Source organism: Rhipicephalus sanguineus, chromosome 1 (genome assembly GCF_013339695.2).
Source record: "Rhipicephalus sanguineus isolate Rsan-2018 chromosome 1, BIME_Rsan_1.4, whole genome shotgun sequence".
Taxonomy (NCBI): Eukaryota; Metazoa; Arthropoda; class Arachnida; order Ixodida; family Ixodidae; genus Rhipicephalus; species Rhipicephalus sanguineus.
This window is the reverse complement of record NC_051176.1, coordinates 320,863,695-320,882,159: the sequence shown is the minus strand read 5'-3', so window position 1 is coordinate 320,882,159 and position 18,465 is coordinate 320,863,695. Positions and strand designations below refer to the sequence as shown.

The following is an 18,465-nucleotide window of genomic DNA, read 5'->3' as shown; positions in this document are numbered from 1 at the left end:
TGCTTGTCGCGTTCTCTGAAAGGCACAAGGACTGGGATACCTACCTTCCAGAGATCGGGTTTGCGTTGCGATCGACTGTGAACCGCTCGACTGGGTATGCGCCTTCTTTTCTAAACCTGGGAAGAGAACTGCCGAATCCGATGGAGACTGTACTCGCGGATCGCAGTGGAGTGCCAGTGGCGTCATCAGCACGAGCTGAATACGCAGCGCAGTTGCGCGAGAAGCTAGCGGAAGTTTTACGTAAAGCACGCAGTAATCTCGGCACTGCCAGGGCACAACAGAAGGCGCAGTACGACCGCTCGCATCGGAACGTACACTACGAAGTGGGCGATCTGGTGCTGCGACGCCATCATGTTCTTAGCGACGCTAGCAAACAGTTTGCAGCCTCGCTGGCACCGAAATGGTCCGGGCCGTACCGAGTGCGAGAGAAGGTTTCCTCGCTTGTTTATCAGCTCGCGAACATGAAAGGCAAACCGAGCGGCGGACCAGTGCACGTATGCGACTTGAAACGTTACGTGTCACGGGAGGAGCATGGGGACGACTATCAGTCCCCCTCCGAGCCGCAGCCGGCGGCTGAGAACGCTCGAAACCGAGTGAAGAGCCCTGAGCCGCGGTACTTCTTGCGAAACAGGCGGAGACAACTCTGCATGTTGGATAAGCAAAAGGGAAATACCGTATTTTCCGGTGTATAAGACGCACCTTTTTTCCTAGATTTTCGCTGGTGCGTCTTATACAACGGTGCGTCTTATATACGCAAAAAGTCACGATTCTGCGAGACCAATTTGTTTATATTTAATTTATGAGTACGATAAACTGAGCTCGAGAGCATTCGTAAAAATATATCTAATTTTGTTGTAACAATGAAGCGGCTGCGATCTTAGGTGTCAGCTACTTGCTGTTCAAGCAGCGCGGCGACCACGGAGATTACGGCCGCAATAAAAGCCACCACTGTCGCGTGCCCCATTGTACTGTTTGAATTGTTTGTTCTTAAACGAAGAATTAAAGCTACAGAACTGAGGCAATAAATAAAAAAGAGCACCACAACGGTCCATTGTAACGTTGTAGCGCCCACAATATCAGTTACAAAAGCGAAAGTACCACTTCATTATCATCATCATGAGTTTCCGTGTGAGGCGTCGCTGCAGTCTAGCAGTAGTCGCAGCTTCCGGCTTCCGGTCGCCATTTACGTTTTGTATGCGTGTGTAGGTGGTATCCGACGATCGTGTGATAACCGTGCGGCGCGTTCGTTGTTTATGTGTTCTCGCCAAGTCTGGTAATGCCCTAAAGGTATGGTAGCCACCATAGTACAGGCAGTGCCAACGATGTGCTTCAAGGTGCTTACAATGCTGCGTAAAAGTTACTCAGAGGCTGACGACGGTAACCCAGCGATGCTGCCAACCGAGGCGGAAGAACTTTTGACAGTGCGCCGGAGGATGTGGCTTCAAATCCAGTAGAATAAACAGTGGTTTTCTGCGCCTTAATAAAACTGCTGCTTACAGATATTCAGTGCCGTGCGTGACTACGCATTTCGCAATTGCGTGGGTCATTGTGTTTTATCATGTCGACTGAGTTAAAAATAGATGCGTCTTATACAAAGGTGCGTCTTATGTATCATTTTTTCTTTCGAAAGTCGTAAAAAGTAGGGGGTGCGTCTTATACAAAGGTGCGACTTATACACCGGAAAATACGGTAGGTGCCGCCGGGACGGCTCGGAGAGGAGACCGCCTCCTCACGGCGAGCCCACACTCACATTCAGTCGTTGTCGCAGCCCCACCACCACCGGCAAACATCGCCATGGACGCCTGACTGGAGATCGACCGGTACATCCCACTGCCACTTCCACGCTACCCCATCGCCTCACCGCCCGGCCTCCACACAAGAGGCCCGAAGACCAATGCCAACCGAACTGGGAGAGCCAGCTGCCTGGGGGCCACAGCCACCAGGACGTGCCAGGGTTGTGTGGACACCCCGATGGCCTATGCTCCCTCAAGGCCACGGCGCAGCACGCCGAAAACCCCGAGCCCCGCCAGACCGGAGGAGCCCGAACCATGCTGGAGAGGCCGCCTGGAGCGAAACACTTCGTTGACTCGCTCCTCTCAATCGCCAGCAACGACCAGAGAGGCGGGGCCCAAGGAGGCGCGGTCCGGACCACGGGGCTGCAGGAGCAGGCCAGACCTACCGCAGCAGTGACGGCGGAGGCGACGACTGGGGAAGCCATGACGCAAGGTGGCACGGCAGCGAAGACCGCAACGAGGCCGGCGGTGGCTACTTCGGAGGCAGCGGCGACGCCAGTGGGGGCACCGGCGACACCCACGGCAGAGGGCCGACCGCAGGAGGGCATGGACCTGGACCGATCCGTCCTAGCCTTTCTCGATGAGGAATAACAAAATATTACCTCATGGTTCAGTCTCTGTCGTCCGAGGGCTTTCTTAAGGGCAGGAGGATGTGGGAGAGCACGCGCGCCCATTTCCTTTCCTTAAGGCAGGCGCGATCGGGAACTGACAGCGGGAGCGAAGGAACCACTAGGAGAGGAGCACCGTCGCCCTTTCCGGACAACCCCTTCTTTCCCGCCACTCCGCGCGCCAATCCTCGCTTCCCGGCTCGCGGGAAAGGGAACTCGCCCTGCGAGGGAATCAACCCTCGGGGTGGGGAGGGACACGGTAGGTGAACAAAACTGCCGACCAGGCAGGGAAACGGTCTCTCATGCCCTGCTGACCTACGAAGGAACATCTCACCGCCCCGAGACCCGCGAGCCGATCATCGACCGAAGGTGTAAGCCATACCCTTTGTTTTTCTACGAGAGCAGACTATCCCTCTACGCGACATTTACGCGTTATTGCTAACGTAGCAATAAAGTGTTGTTTGTTGTGCTAGCCTGTTGCCTTATTCGCCCGAACCCGTCGTAGCTGCGATGACCCGCGCTACGAGAAGGGGACGTTGACACGGTACGACTATTTGCGGCTGGGACCGGAGCTAGGCTTCTGCACCAGCCGTGCACAGAGCGGACCCCCTCAACTTGTACTCATATCATAAACATACGGCGCGTGTGTAATTAATGAACCAGGTGTGTTGTGACCTGTGACAGCTACAGTCAAAACCCGCTATAACGAATACCGCTACAACGAAATTTCTGCCACAACGAATAATTTTCCATTCCCGGTCAGCCGCCCATACAAAAGAATGCGAAAAAGGTAGCGTCACAATGAATACTTTTTCTGGGTATTTCCGCTTGAACGAAGTTTTCGCGAGCACCACCACATAAGGAAAAGGAGCTTGCCTAGGACTGCCACGAAATTCCGCTAGAAACTCGACCATTTCTCATTGCCAGAGCCATGCGGCCGCATCGCAAGACCCGTGTCATCATCGGAGACATGCTTTCTGCCACCACACGCACAGCCCGGTAAATTATTCGCCATTGAGATGCTCAGCAACAGATCGTCCATCCGCCATGATGCTGCCGGCGGGTTTGATGCACATGCGGGCCGCGGAAGAATCGTTCTTCAAGAACTCCCGCCATTGTTTTGACGTAGCACGCAAAACAAAACTACTGCTCGTCGTCACAAGCCCTGCGATCGTGAATGACATCCACGGAGTTTTGAAGGCACACGCACGGCCAGCGCGCACCTAGTCCCAGCGTAACTACATTGTGCCGCAACCACTGCGAACACAACTGCGGTCGGGTCGACGCGATCATGGGCTACCACAAAAGTATGCGCGCATCCAACGTACGCGCACAGACTCAAAGCAATGCTGCAGTCAAAACAGCGGTAGACGCGATCACAGATAGCGCCAACGCAGTTCTGAAGGCACGCGCACGGCCAAAGCGCACATATTGAAAATGGAACTACCGTTTGCCGCAACCGCTGCGCAGAAAATCGCAGTTGCTATCGTTGCGATCATCGATAGCGAATACGCTCAAGTACGCAGCTAACACACCGGAAGAAAGATTAAAGGCAATAAAGTCGTAAAACGGCGCGAAGCGTTTCGGCTTTCCTTTCACTCGCTTATGACTGTGGTAGTGCGGATCTTCAGCACTTTGTGTTCAGTTAGCCTCTATATACTTTGGCACGCTCCTACGCGGCGCTACGCGCTCGGCACGCTTCGAGGGTAGCCTGCATATCGTATTTGCTCGTGTATAACCCACGTGTACAACTCGCGTAGTGATGCAAAGCCGCCTTCCTTGCATTACCGTGAAGCCAACTTGCGCACCGAATTTCGCGTATGACCCGCACCCCGAGTTTAGCGCTAAATTTTCAGTATAATTTTAATAATAATAATATCTGGGGTTTAACGTCCCAAAACCACGATATGATTATGAGAGACGCCGTAGTGGAGGGCTCCGGAAATTTCGACCACCTGGGGTTCTTTAACGTGCACCTAAATCTAAGTACACGGGCCTCAAACATTTTCGCCTCCATCAAAAATGCAGCCGTCATGGCCGGGATTCGATCCCGCGACCTTCGGGTCAGCAGTCGAGCGCCATAACCACTAGACCACCGTGGCGGGGCTCTGTATAATTTTGTGCGTGTTATACGCGAGAAAATACATTCACTCGGTGTGCGGCCAAGTACGTCCGAGTTAGCGAGAGTTAAATGCAAAGGACAAAGCATGCGCTTGCCGGGACCAAAGGACGAGTCATGATCATCAGATCTTCCTAACTTTTGTGGTCTATGGATGAAATTTCGCTGCAACGAAATTCCGCAATAACGAACTTTATCACGCATCCCGTCAATTTCGTTGTAGCGGGATTTGACTGTAGTTGCCCCTTCCTAATATTAGCACGCTTTTCTGCAGGATACCAAATAACTACAGCGAATGCGACTTAACGAGCGCTTTGCACGAGATGGATGGCGGTCAGAAAATTTTAGCACCGCTGTCCTTTGCTGTTATTATTTTCTTATAGCGGTGGTGTTGCGGATGTTTTTCGAGAGATTTACGGCCGTGCCCGCACAATCAGGAGGTTTGTTCAAAATTCAGGAGTCTCCCATGCAAATCGGAGAGTTGGCAGGTATGCACGTCCCCAACAATCGTCGATGTCGACGTTACAGGGCCTAGCTCCTATGCCAAGAACGTCAGCTTCCTCTTTCGGTACTCATTCACCTTTCGTAAGATGTCTGATTGCGAGGACACGGCTTGCATTAACGTAGCAGGCACGTGTACACAGTACAACGACGCTGCCTCGAGCACAGCAGCAAGCATCAATGTGTTGGAGAGAGAGAAAAAAAAAGACGCCAAAGCGATCTGTAATTTAAACGCGAAGGCGTATTAGGGCCACCAAGATTCATGCGCACAATCTCGGATGGTATGACCCATCTAAAAAAACAGCGCTACTTTACACACGGACAAGGGAACGACGTGCCACTGATGGCTTATTCTGACAAGCTGTCGGCACAGTGCGCATGCCCCAATTTGGGTTCCCGTGCCAGCACGTGATTGCCGTGTATTCCTCAACAGCGCGGGCAGCACCTGTTCGTATCAAACATCGCGGGGTAAAAATCAGTTCGCAACAACCGTACTCCATTACAGTGCAAGCTGATGGGCCTTGGCCGGGACCACAGAAAAATTCGTATCGCCCCGAAATTCCTACGGGCCGTGATCGTATAACCAAGGTTCTACTGTATATAGATTCCAATGAAGTATAGCAAATCGATTTAACTCACCATGCAAAAGCTGCTGCACAGCATCACTGGCCAACTGTGATGCCGTATAGCCTTGGCCACTCACTATGCCAGGGTCAGCCCCAGCCGACAGGAGCAAGCGGCAAGCTTGCACATTTCCTTCTCGAGAACACCGATGCAGTGCAGTCTGGCCCAAGCTATCCAGTGCATTCACCTGCAGCACAGTGGCGCCACACGATAATAGTACCAAAATGATGAGACCAAGAGGGAAGTGAAACATTACATCAGATTAGACAGATAACTTATCCTGTTCTCATTGATTTCACCATCATAGGCTAATTATGAGAAGAGGAAATGAAAGTCAAAGGTTCATGTTTAACCCCTTGAGGGTTTTCGCCGTACATGTACGGCAGAAGCTTCCTGGTGCCAAAGGGTTTTTGTCATACATGTACGGCATAGCGTTTATTTTTAAAACGCGTGACTTTTTCGATCATTTTTCTTGCTTGGCCTGTGCTGCCACACTTCGAGAATACACGGAATTTTTTTCATGCACCGATGTCCCTCCGGTGTTTTCCTTTTTTTTTTTGCTTCCTAAAACGGCGCGTCGGCTACCACTTGCCCATCTGAGCGCGTTCGCGGTGCAGCTGCTTTAAAGTGTGCGCCTTTTTCAATCATTTCTCTTGTTTTGCATGTGCTGCCACGCTTCGGGAATACGTGGAATTTCTTCCATACGCCGATGTCTCTCCGTTGTTTTTTTTTATGCTTCGCAATCTGAGTGCGCCCGCGGCGTGGTTGGTTTCAAACGCATGCCTTCTTCGATCATTTCACTTGCTTGGAATGTGCTGCCACGCAAGCAGCGCGGCGGCCTTTCAGTTGCGCATCAGAATGCACGGAGGCGGTCCGGCTGGTTTCAGTTTCATCCTTCGGGTGGTTTTTGCTTCTTGCGCCCGCAAAGCTGATGTCTGTTTGGTTTCTAATCTCTCAAAGGGTGACTGCTTATTACTCTCTCGTTTATTGCTCCCCGGGGCGAGATTACATCTGTTTCCACAAATACACAAACGACGCTGCGTGATTGAATTTCCTGTTTTGGGGTCTCGGAAAAACTATCTACGTCTTGGTGGCGATAAGACGAAGGATTACTGTAGCTTTTTCACTCGTTTTGCTTTCCGGATGGGCGCACATCCATAGAGTTTTCTTCTGTGCGCTCACTGACGCAGTTCGCTTACGCAGTGTGTGCCGGTTGCTCTGTCGCCGGTAAGTCGAGCAGCGATTCTTCCGATGCAGATTATTCCCTTATTTTTGTATGTCTGTGAGCTATGTTTAATACAATGCATATTTTGTATTTATAAAAAACTGTCAAGTTCTTTTGGGGGGGGGGGGGGATTTCGCTTGATTTTACTACGAATAAACCATGTGTATGTAACAACAAAAATGATTTTTTGTCACTTTACAGTCATGAAAAAAATTTTAGATAATTTTTTCTTAAATAGAATCGTATGAAGAATTTATTTCAGCAATAAAAAAATTACACATTTTTGGACTGGATTGCGCGAAAAAATTCGACCCTCAAAGGGTTAAATTTCATGTCGAAACTTCAGCACATGAAGCACAGTGGTTCAGTGAAATTTTCAGAAGCCTGCCAAGTTAAGACCTTGGTTTCCTCTGAAAATAATGTGAACAAATTTCACCGACAAATGATTACGTAGGCCCTAGTACACAGAGAAACGTGCAACGTTGCGGCGAGCTGGTGCGGACTTCAAGGCGGCATTGCCATCTGTATTTTCTTTTTATGTGTTTTTTTCCCTTACCATGCATCTTTTCATGGTAAGAGTGGTGCTTTCGGTATTATGAAATTGTAACTTACTAATATGAGAAAAATAACTTTTTTCTTCAGTGTCCCTTCGACAAATGTGTTGCACACCAACCCATGGCAGTTGACAGCCGTTAAGTTGTCTATTATACTTGGAATCCTCAAAATTCAAATAAAAAACGAGTTCCTAATTTTTTCTAACCTAAATTAAATTAGGATTTATGAAAATCGGGATAAGTCCGATTTCTCCTGAATTCCTGCCCTTTCATAAAAGGCACAAAAAGAAAAGTGACCGGGGCCTACGTGAAACATGCAGCACAGTTACAATGTTAAGTTGGAGGAGTGGCCTATTCATAGCCTGCCATAAAGCCTTTATGGCAGTCATTCAACAACACTTTCCTCAGCACAAACAACTCCGTCCGCCCAGACAGCCAGCTGCACTCACCTTGTACTAGTCTTTGCCCAGCAGTCTGTTGAACTTAACGAGCCTAGTCTGTTTGCCTGGTTGCAACCGCATGCCTAGCTGCACACCGATTCATCAGTAGCAAGTGCTACTGAGTTACTGTTACAGTTACTATGGGGTACATTTGAGCGCAAACTATGAAAGAAAGCACGGGAAAAAGAGTAGGGGAAAGCAGAAAGGTCGAGCACTAAACTTCAACTGTTTATTCGAAAGGTGAAGCCAACAACAAATAACCACGTGCGCATGCGTGCGCCAGTAAGGGGAAAAAAAATCACACTTTCATATCAAATAGTTGCATCTTGTTTTGGAACAGACAAACAGACGTATCACTGATACAACTCATGCCTCTCTTCTTAATGTGGAACGTCTCCAATAACTCTCGCGCTAATGTGTCACTGCTCCTGCCTATTATCTGGATCTCACAAAGCAGAGGCTCACAATTGCAGGCTACGCAATGCGCAGGTAAGTGCGCGTTTCCTTTATTCTTTAAGGATAATTCATGCTCCCGTGCTCGGTCGTTGACACATCGCCCAGTTTGGCCCACGTACGTCTTCCCACACGACAGCGGTATCTCATATACAATGCCCGTCGTGCATTTCGCATAAGGTCTGGTGTGCTTCTTCTGGCAACCGAACTTTCTGTCAACGCGGCTAATTCGCGGACACAGTCCGGCCAATTTGCATGGAGCCGAGAAGGCTACAGGCGCACATATCTATTGGCAACCTTCTTGAGGTTGTGGGAAAGTTGGTGGACGTACGGGACCACTGCGGGCTTGCCTCCTTTTTGGACAGGGCTAGGCGTTTTCCTTTTTATGCCCTTCACCTTCTGAAGGAGGGTTTTTGAAACGGCCACTACGACCGAGCTCAGGAAGCCGGCTGCATATAGCCTTGCCAATTGGTTCTCAAAACTAACCTGCATGGCGTGAGGACACAACTTCAGAAGGGCGGACCCAAGGCAGTTGGTAGCGATAGCTCTCTTTACTAACTTCGAGTGGGCAGAATCGTACGGGAGCATCTCTTTCTGTGCACGTGGGCTGTACTGCCAACAAACATGGTTTTTGTCAAAGGTTAATAGTAACAGATCGAAAAACTGAAGAGTGTTACGGGAAGGGGATTCATGTGTAAAGAGCATGCCCTTCCCATGCAGCCGAAAGGCGGCTAAAACTTCACGAAGGCACTCGTCAAATGTAAAAGCATGGTTAGTCTTTAAAATGATTAAAAAGTCGTCAACATACCTGAACCTATCGTCAAACGTACTCAGCAGGTCACGGTCAACAGACGCCAAGGAAATGTCACACAACACGGGAGCGACACATGAGCCTATACATATTCCCTGATGCTGAACGTACAGGTCTTCGTTAAAAGAAATAAAGGTAGACTTTAAGTAGAATTCTAATAAAACCATAAAATTGTCAACAGACATGCCCACTAAATTCAGAAAATCTACTACCCCATTGCGGTGTATACAATCCCTAACAGAGGCGCACAAGGATTTTGCGATTTGCACACAAGGAATTTCTTCCTTGTGCGAATTATCCTTAAAGAATAAAGGAAACGCGCACTTACCTGCGCATTGCGTAGCCTGCAATTGTGAGCCTCTGCTTCGTGAGATCCGGATAATAGGCAAGAGCAGTGACACATTAGCGCGAGAGTTATTAGAGGCGTTCCACATTAAGAAGAGAGGCACGAGTTGTATCAGTGATACGTCTGTTTGTCTGTTCCAAAACGAGATGAAACTATTTGATATGAAAGTGTGATTTTTTTTTCCCTTACTGGCGCACGCATGCGCACGTGGTTATTTGTTGTTGGCTTCACCTTTCGAATAAACAGCTGAAGTTTAGCGCTCGACCTTTCTGCTTTCCCCTATTCTTTTTCCCGTGCTTTCTTTCATAGTTTGCGCTAAAATGTACCCCATAGATTTCAACCAACTCGCCCAGCAACAAGTCTTACTCATGTTACAGTTACTCTTGCACAACTGAATTAAGAGGCATATATTTTTTATTTGCTGAGAATAAAACAAACAGAAGCATTAATTAGGATGCTTTCAAAATCACAAAAGAAGTCGATGCCTATGTCAATCCCATCCGCTGCGTTTTTTTAAAGGGGAGAGCAAGCCATTCTTGGCTGCCTTGGGCACAAAACTACAACTTCTCTGCTGCGTTCGGTGCCATATTATTCGGATAACATGTTCACAGGAGCCTTGAGCACAGACTAGTAGTGTTTCCTGGCTAAGTTAGAAAAACTGTTTAAGGCCCCTTTAAGCCCTTTTTTTTGTCACCGTATCAAGAAATCAAGAACACATATGAAGACAAGCTGGTAACTGCATCAGTGCAAATGCTTCGTAGCTTATTAAGGCATAAAGACTGCGAATCTGTAATAAAAGGGTCTTTCTGAGGGGCCAGATGCAGGGGCGTAGCCACGTTAGGGCACACCTGGGCCCGTGCCCCCCCCCCCCCCGAATTTTTTTTTTGCCATAGCATACAGAGCAGAAAATGACACTCGACCACATCTGCCTGCTCGTCCCCACTACAGATCAAGGAGGTGCCCCCCCCCCCGAAAAAAATTTCTGCCTACGCCCCTGGCCAGATGGTACATGATGCAGAAGGGGAACAGCGCAAAAACGGGGCGCAGAAAAAGTGACCACACAACACAAGCGCTGACGAACAACTGTGTGTAAGTTTATTACATAGGAAGATATAGCTGCAGAAGGGGAACAGCGCAAAAACGGGGCGCAGAAAAAGTGACCACACAACACAAGCGCTGACGAACAACTGTGTGTAAGTTTATTACATAGGAAGATATAGCTGAGAAACATAACTAAAAGAAACAAAACAAAACAAGCATCACGTGCACAAAATGATGAAATGAAAGATGAAACCACCACGAGTCGAAAAGGCCCAAGTTAACAGCTCAAAAGCTTAAATCTCTTTTTCGAGGAGGGCGAGTGAAGGCTCACTGACGCACATGTTTCCTTTCTTCTTGATATGGAAGGCTTCGTCGATTTCGCGCTCGATCCTGTGACGATATCGTGAGAGAACCACACAGTTATGGAAGAGCGGAACACAGCCGCATGAAGAACAATGGGCTGCTAAGGTACTGCTCGTCGAAGTCCTGAGATTGTACGCATGCTCTCTCAGACGGTCGTTCAAACAGCTGTTGTGTGGTCACTTTTTCTTCGTCCCGTTTTTGCGCTGTTCCCCCCTGCAATAAAAGGGTCCCTTATGCATTCGCCTAAGATGGCTCAAAGCCACATGATCCGGCTATTTTACAGCGCACATTATGTTGACGTTCAATGTTCACTAACAAACTCTCACTATGAATGTCAATTTCACTAATAATTTCTAAATTTGCTTTATCACCATTTAATTAACTTTCACTATTTGCAGTTTCACTAGCTCTCACTGATTTAATGCTCAATACTCATTTCATTTGCTTCAATTATCATCATACACATGCAGTGATGCTTTAAAGGGCCCCTAAACCCCCTCCGACATTTTCCCAAACATTTCAAGTAAACAAGCGCATCGCGTGCAGAATGCCGTCGCGATCAACGATGCCACACGCCGCAGCGCTACAGGTCGCGGGCGCGCCACAATTTCGAAAAAACAATAGCTTCTCCTTTCCGGTCCCCGCCATTCCCGCCACTGACATGTGTGACATCCCCAGTGAAACTATGACGTTATCAGTTTCGATGCTTGCGATTAGCCGAACGACAACCGACGACTTCCGGTTACTCTGCAAACAGCTGTTCGTGCGCACCTTGCTGTTCTTGGTCGTGTTGCCACTTGCGAATCGACATCTGTGGCCCGTAAGGGCCCGCTCACGCTAGCGGCAAGCCTGCCGCAACGGCGCGGTGCCGCAGAACGTCGGCCGTCGCCGCACGCGCGACAGCAGTCCAACTTGCACGGCAAGCTACGCCAGCAAGCCTCCGAAAAACATGGCCGCAGTGCCAAAAGCGGTTGTCGTCCACCTCGAGTCTATCAAGTGGCCGCCGTGTGCTCTGTAGCGTGTAAGCTACGAACTGATGCTTCCATTTGCTTTAGATTCATGTCCTTAAGCTTCGACAGCAAAGTATTCGTACCGATTCAGCCCCGTTTTGGAGAGCCATACTCAAATACTCGATGCTGTAGGCTTAGCGAGTCGAGAAGGGCGCTCCCGAATGCTCGGAGGACATAGATTACGCGTTTGTTAGTTGTTTCTAATCCTCCACAGCTGGCGCCACTTGACCTGGCGCCAGCTTGGGGACATTTTATTTGGTTGTACGCGACGCTTTCTTTAATGCCGGACAGACTAAAACGCAACCGCCAAGTCGCTAGCGTAATTACACATCCACGCCTTGCGGTTTGATGAGCTCCGTGAACTCATCTCGAGCCGAGGTGGTCTGGCACGGCGTGTCCCCGTACGGGTCCCATCACGTTGGCGATCCTTTGAAGGCGTGCGCGCAACGCAGGGTCCATACCGGCACGATTCGTAGGGGCACGGGCCGGCACGGCAGCAACAGCGGTTAGTCAACGAACAGTGCACCCAGATACCACACAGAGTTGACGGCGAGCTGGAGCGTCGGAGTCGCCGGAGTCACGACAACCGGAAGTAGACGCTGTCTCAAACAGCGCGTCAGCGGTGACGTATGCCACGCGAGATGAGGAGGGGCATTCAGCGAGGAGGGCAAAGCGGTTTTGGAAGAGGGTAACGTAGGAAAGAGAGAAAGAAGCGATTGTCGCATTTCGATCATCAAACGCGTGTAAAGGGCGAGACAGACGGCACGATTTTCCATGCGATGCGACGTCCGGCACGTCGGTGGGGAAACCGGAATGGTGACGTTTCATAGCATCGGACAGCCACCATTCTCTCTCCCCCACCGCCGCGTCGGCCGGCACATCGCATGGAAAATCGTACCGTCTGTCTCGCGCTTAAAGGGCAAGACAGACAGTACGATTTTTCATGTGATTCGACGTCCGACACGGCGGAGGGGAAACCGGAATGGTGACCTTTCATAGCATCGTACAGCCACCATTCCCTCTCCCCTACCGCCGCGTCGTCCGTCGGATCGCATGGAAAATCGGACCGTCTGTCCCCCGCTTAAAGCGGGGGACAGACGGTCCGATTTTCCATGCGATCCGGCGGCCGACATCCGGCGGCCGACGCGGCGGTGGGGGAGAGGGAATGGTGGCTGTACGATGCTATGAAAGGTCACCATACCGGTTTCCCCTCCACCGTGTCGGACGTCGAATCGCATGAAAAATCGTACCGTCTGTCTCGCCCTTAAAGCGGGGGACAGACGGGTCCGATTTTCCATGCGATCCGACGGCCGACGCCGCGGTGGGGGAGAGGGAATGGTGGCTGTACGATGCTATAAAAGGTCACCATTCCGGTTTCCCCTCCGCCGTGTCGGACGTCGAATCGCATGAAAAATCGTACCGTCTGTCTCGCCCTTAACTCCGCTATTACGGCACCGTTTCGAAAAATTCTCGCGGCTACGTGTTCGTTGTAAACTCGAGCACAACTTCCTCACCTCAACTAAATTTCGACCGCTGGGTGGTTTAGGGGCCCTTTAACTTGCTTTTGTATTGCTTTTGCTCCCCTAGACGTTGTGGGGACAGGTTTCCATGAGGCTTACCCTATGAGTGCAGTCTGGGAAGGGCGTGACGCTCTTCCACCGTGCAGCGCACGATGACGCTGCATAGCTGGGTTCGTCAGCTTTCCGACATGGCACAGAAAAGGCACTCAAGGCCAATCATCAACAAATGTGAGTTTATTAACCCAGAATGTGGCACAGCATGACATCACAGATTGCAGGCCAAAGGGTGTCTCACCGGAAGACCAACAGAGTACGCATGCCTGCGGCACTATCAGCTACCACACAAAGGGGTCCACTGAGCGTGCAAACGCGATGTCACCTGCAAAGTAAGCGCGTGGCCCTCTCATTGCAGGCCTTTCAGCATCTTGTGGTGGCAACTTAAAGGGAAGCTAAAGCACTTTTTAAAAATATGACTTTGGAGTGTGTAATCACAGTTTGATCCCTGCTGAATTCGAATGCCAATGTAAGAGTTCACAGAGGTGAACGCAAATAGCATTTCTTGGCAAAAACAGCAGCTGCAGCCACAGGGCTTCTTGAGATGCTGAGCGAATGCGGTGACATCATCTTCGCTGTGCCGCGTCATCGGCAACATCAGCCTTGGCGATCAGTTCCACCAACGCGCGCAGCCGTAACTAGTCACGGAGGCCACAGTCGAAGATACGATAGTGCTGAGCGGCTCCGCCAAAGCTACTGACGATGACTTAGTTCCGGTTAGTTCGTTTCGAAGTCCACACTTTTGGCGCGTTCGCGTGGGTGGAGCAAGGCGAACTTTTCTTTCGCGTATTTTAAAGCTCCTGCTGCCACAACAGTGGAAAGAATTACGCCATCTTCGACAATAACGTTGGTCCTTGTTAACAACAAAGTTTTACCGAATTCTAAAACCATCTTGGTAGGATGTGCACAACTCTTACAAGACACAAAAGACGAGCGAGGACAAGAAAGACACAAGCGCTTAACTTCATATAAGCGTTTATTGCAAAATGTCAGAATATATAGGGGGGGGGGGGGGGGGAAGAAAAGAAACAGGAACGAAAAACAACCCACCAAAACCCACGTGTCGTGCCATACAATAGTCATCCATTATTATCAACCACACCATCCAAAAAACAAAGTTCTTTCTGCGTGAGCGAGATAGATGGTGCGCTTACACACTCAAAGTCATCACGTGTCATTTCAGCTGCTTCAACAATCAAACAGGTTAACAGATCTCTGTCACGATATAAAATGCATGTGTTGTCAAAATACGGCACGCAACCACACTCTTTACAATGAATAGCCAAGTGACCATCTGTGGCTTTTTACACTTTATTGTGATGTTCTTTTACCCTCTCATTAATACATCTTTCAGTCTGACCGACGTATGCGCGACCACAAGACAGGGGAACTCTATACACAACGGAAAGAGCACACTGAACATAGTCGTTACGACGCTTAATCTTGCAATTCTTCCTTTCTTTCAACACGGGACAGGTTTGGCTACATATTTTCGACAGTTTCTCTGGAGCAGACATGAACACTTTTACGCCCACCTTATTTCCAATCTTTTTAAGATTGTGTGCCACGCCATGGATATAGGGGACAACAGTCGTCTTACGCTGCTGCAGGGAAGTGTCATGACGCGGCCGATTACGATTCTTTATGTCCCTATAGAGTGATTCCACTACAGCCATAACCAGTCTTCTCGGGTAACCTGCTGCCTGTAGCCTTGAAACATGTTGCTCGAAGCTAGGGACACAAAGAATCGTAATCGGCCGCGTGATGACACTTCCCTGCAGCAGCGCAAGACGACTGTTGTCCCCTATATCCATGGCGTGGCACACAATCTTAAAAAGATTGGAAATAAGGTGGCTGTAAAAGTGTTCATGTCTGCTCCAGAGAAACTGTCGAAAATATGTAGCCAAACCTGTCCCGTGTTGAAAGAAAAGAAGAATTGCAAGATTAAGCGTCGTAACGACTATGTTCAGTGTGCTCTTTCCGTTGTGTATAGAGTTCCAGTCTTGTGGTCGCGCATACGTCGGTCAGACTGAAAGATGTATTAATGAGAGGGTAAAAGAACATCACAATAAAGTGCAAAAAGCCACAGATGGTCCCTTGGCTATTCATTGTAAAGAGTGTGGTTGCGTGCCATATTTTGACAACACATGCATTTTATATCGTGACAGAGATCTGTTAACCCGTTTGATTGTTGAAGCAGCTGAAATGACACGTGATGACTGAGTGTGTAAGCGCACCATCTATCTTGCTCATGCGGAAAGAACTTTGTTTTTTGGATGGTGTGGTTGATAATAATGGATGACTATTGTATGGCACGACACGTGGGTTTTTCTTCGTTCCTGTTTCTTTTCTTCCCCCCCCCCCCCTATATATTCTGACGTTTTGCAATAAACGCTTAGTTGAAGTTAAGCGCTTGTGTCTTTCGTGTCCTCGCTCGTCTTTCGTGTCTTGTAAGAGTTGTGCGCTTCCTATCAAGATGGATCCATACCAACTTGCCCGATATAATTGTCTAAAACCACTTTAGCTTCCCTTTAACACAAGACAGAAGAGAGCTGAGGTGGAGCAGGGGCCGGAGGGCTGTCACTGGCGGCCAATGAGGTAGGGTGACGTACGTTAGTGTGGGTGTGTCTGTGGCGACGCCAGGAGGGAGAATCACGGAAAGCACGGTTTGTGCGTCAAACATTGCCTGATGCAATGTCCGCCACACTTGTAAATGGTTCATGGCGATTGAACAGCTCGGGTTGGGCATGACACGTTAGCCAGGGGGTGAGGTGCAAAGGGGAGCTGCTCTCCATCCTCACAGCGTTGGTGAACAGAGTGACGTGAACACTGCTTTCTTTATACTCTCTAAGCAGCAGACAGCACTCCACAAGAGCCACAAGGCACGCAGGTGGTTGCAGGCTGTTTTGCTCCATTGATTTTTTTTGTATGCATACTGGCTTTTTGCCACGTGACCCTTCTCATCTGACACATAAAAAGGTGAACGACTGTGTGTGACATTAGCCAGTACATTAGCATATACATGTTCTTAACAGTGCACTGGATGTTCACTAGATCGCTGCATTGTGCAGGTGCAGAAACACTAACACAAGAACAGTGTAAAAATGGCATCCCCACTAGCAACTTGCACTAGGGAGAAAGTGTGTTCTATTATTTGGTTTGTGCAAGGAGAAGGTGTGCAGCCTATCGAGATTCATTGTAGAATGAAGGCCCAGCATTGCGACACATCGTGACAAAGTGGATAGATTTTAAACGGAGTCACATATCTGCAAATGTTGCAATGTCTGTGGCCAATGCTCCTTGGCCCATTTTGAATATGGAAGCAGCAGCTACCAGCAGGGAAGGTTATGCTGACCCTTCTTTGGGGACCAAAATGGTGTCATCTTGGAGCGCTACATGTGGCGAGGGACCACTATCACTAGTGAATCACACACTGACCTCGTAGAAAAACAACCTTGGCTAGCAATTAAATCAAAACGTTGTGGATTGCTGCCTGAAGGCATTCTGCTGCAACACGACAATGAACGGTGCTATAAAGCCCGTGCAAAAGTTGCGGCAACAACCAATTGGAAGGTTTGAGTGCCTTATGCATCAACCATACTCACTAGACTTTCCCCCGAGTGAATTCCATATGTTCAGGCCACTGAAAGCAGCCCTGCACAGCAAGAACTTTCATTCTGATTAAAGGGGCCCTGCAACATGTTTCCAAGTAGCCAGGGAATGGCTTCACTAAAGGAACTTGGTGCCTCACGAATCGAATGCCGCAAAAATTTTTAGAATCCGTCCAGTACGAGCGGAGTTACAAAGATTTGTCGCACGCTGTAATTGCTTTCTCTCTTCTCTCACCCCAACGAAAGTGCTGGAAGCTGAGCAGGGGGGGGATGGCACAAAGGAAGAAGGTACGTCACGCATGCCTCTTCACAGCACATTTTCTTTTTTTTTTTTTTTGTCTGCTTCGAACGTGTACTTTCAGCGCACATGGGCAAGTGGCGGCCTCTCGTGGCGGCCGCAGTAACTACCGAACGCGCCATGTTCAAATCAGCCAATGGCATGGATCCAACCTTTTTTTTTGTCGAGAGAAGAGGAAGCGCTTTTTAGCTGACTTTGCAAATTTCTTGTAAATCCCAGGCCGCGTGCTGCGTGACAATGTTTGGCTCGTGTGTTCTCGGGAGCCTCGACTACCGATCGGCAGCGTTTTCTGACCATGCTGAAAAAGTGTTCATCATGCGTAAAGTGCAGCGCGCACTGGAAACGACAAACGAAAGAGAAGAAGTAAACAGGACTAGCACTGTAGTCCTGTTTGCTTCTTCTCTGTCGTCCGTCGTTTCCCGTGCGCGCTGCACTTCACGCATGATGAAGACGTACCAACTCGCTCGAGTTTCTATATTATTGAAAAAGTGTTGCGGAGCCCCTTTAAGAGCACACTAAAGGCAAATAACAATTTATGTCAGAGTGAAAGCTCAATGTGTGACAATGTCTAAAACGGCAATATTATCAACAGCAGTGGCCTACTTACCGAGAAATTCAGCTAAATGTATCACACGATGAGCACCACGAGCGGGACATTTTGGAAATGATCCCGATGACGTGAGAGAGTCCGACTACAATTAACTCGCAATCAAACTAGCTGCAATAAAAAAAGAACCTGCCGTGTATCAAGAGACGTAATAAAATGCTGCTTGTTCGTTTCTGTCCGATTCATGGAAAAAGGAACCTCTTTGGCATTGCCATGGAGAACGGCGCGCGCGGTTCAAATGTTCCGTTTTCGCCGAACTGCGCTTCGCTCACGCGGTCGCGTCTCAGTGGTAGTTTCGGTATCACGTACTGCCGCGTGTGTTTTGCGCGCTCGTGAAAGTCGTGCTGACAGAAAGCTCGACAAAATGCCGCATGCATGTGATGTTGCCGGATGCCCGAATGGTGCACGTCGCCAGTGCACGCCGCGGCGCAGTAAAGGCGGGCAACGTTGGGCACGGCAACAGTCACGTGAGAAAGACCGCTTTCAG

The 18,465-nt window shown here is 49.3% G+C and overlaps 1 protein-coding gene across 1 annotated transcript in view; it reads right to left on the bottom strand.

The window, feature by feature from the left end:
• The window catches only part of LOC119379489 (poly [ADP-ribose] polymerase tankyrase-2), a 536,202-nt gene that overhangs the window by 311,336 nt on the left and 206,401 nt on the right, over positions 1–18,465 (bottom strand). Inside the window, exon 10 of the mRNA XM_037648790.2 lies at positions 5,661–5,832. Within this exon, the coding sequence (XP_037504718.1) occupies positions 5,661–5,832 (172 nt within the window). The remainder of the gene's footprint in view (positions 1–5,660; positions 5,833–18,465) is intronic.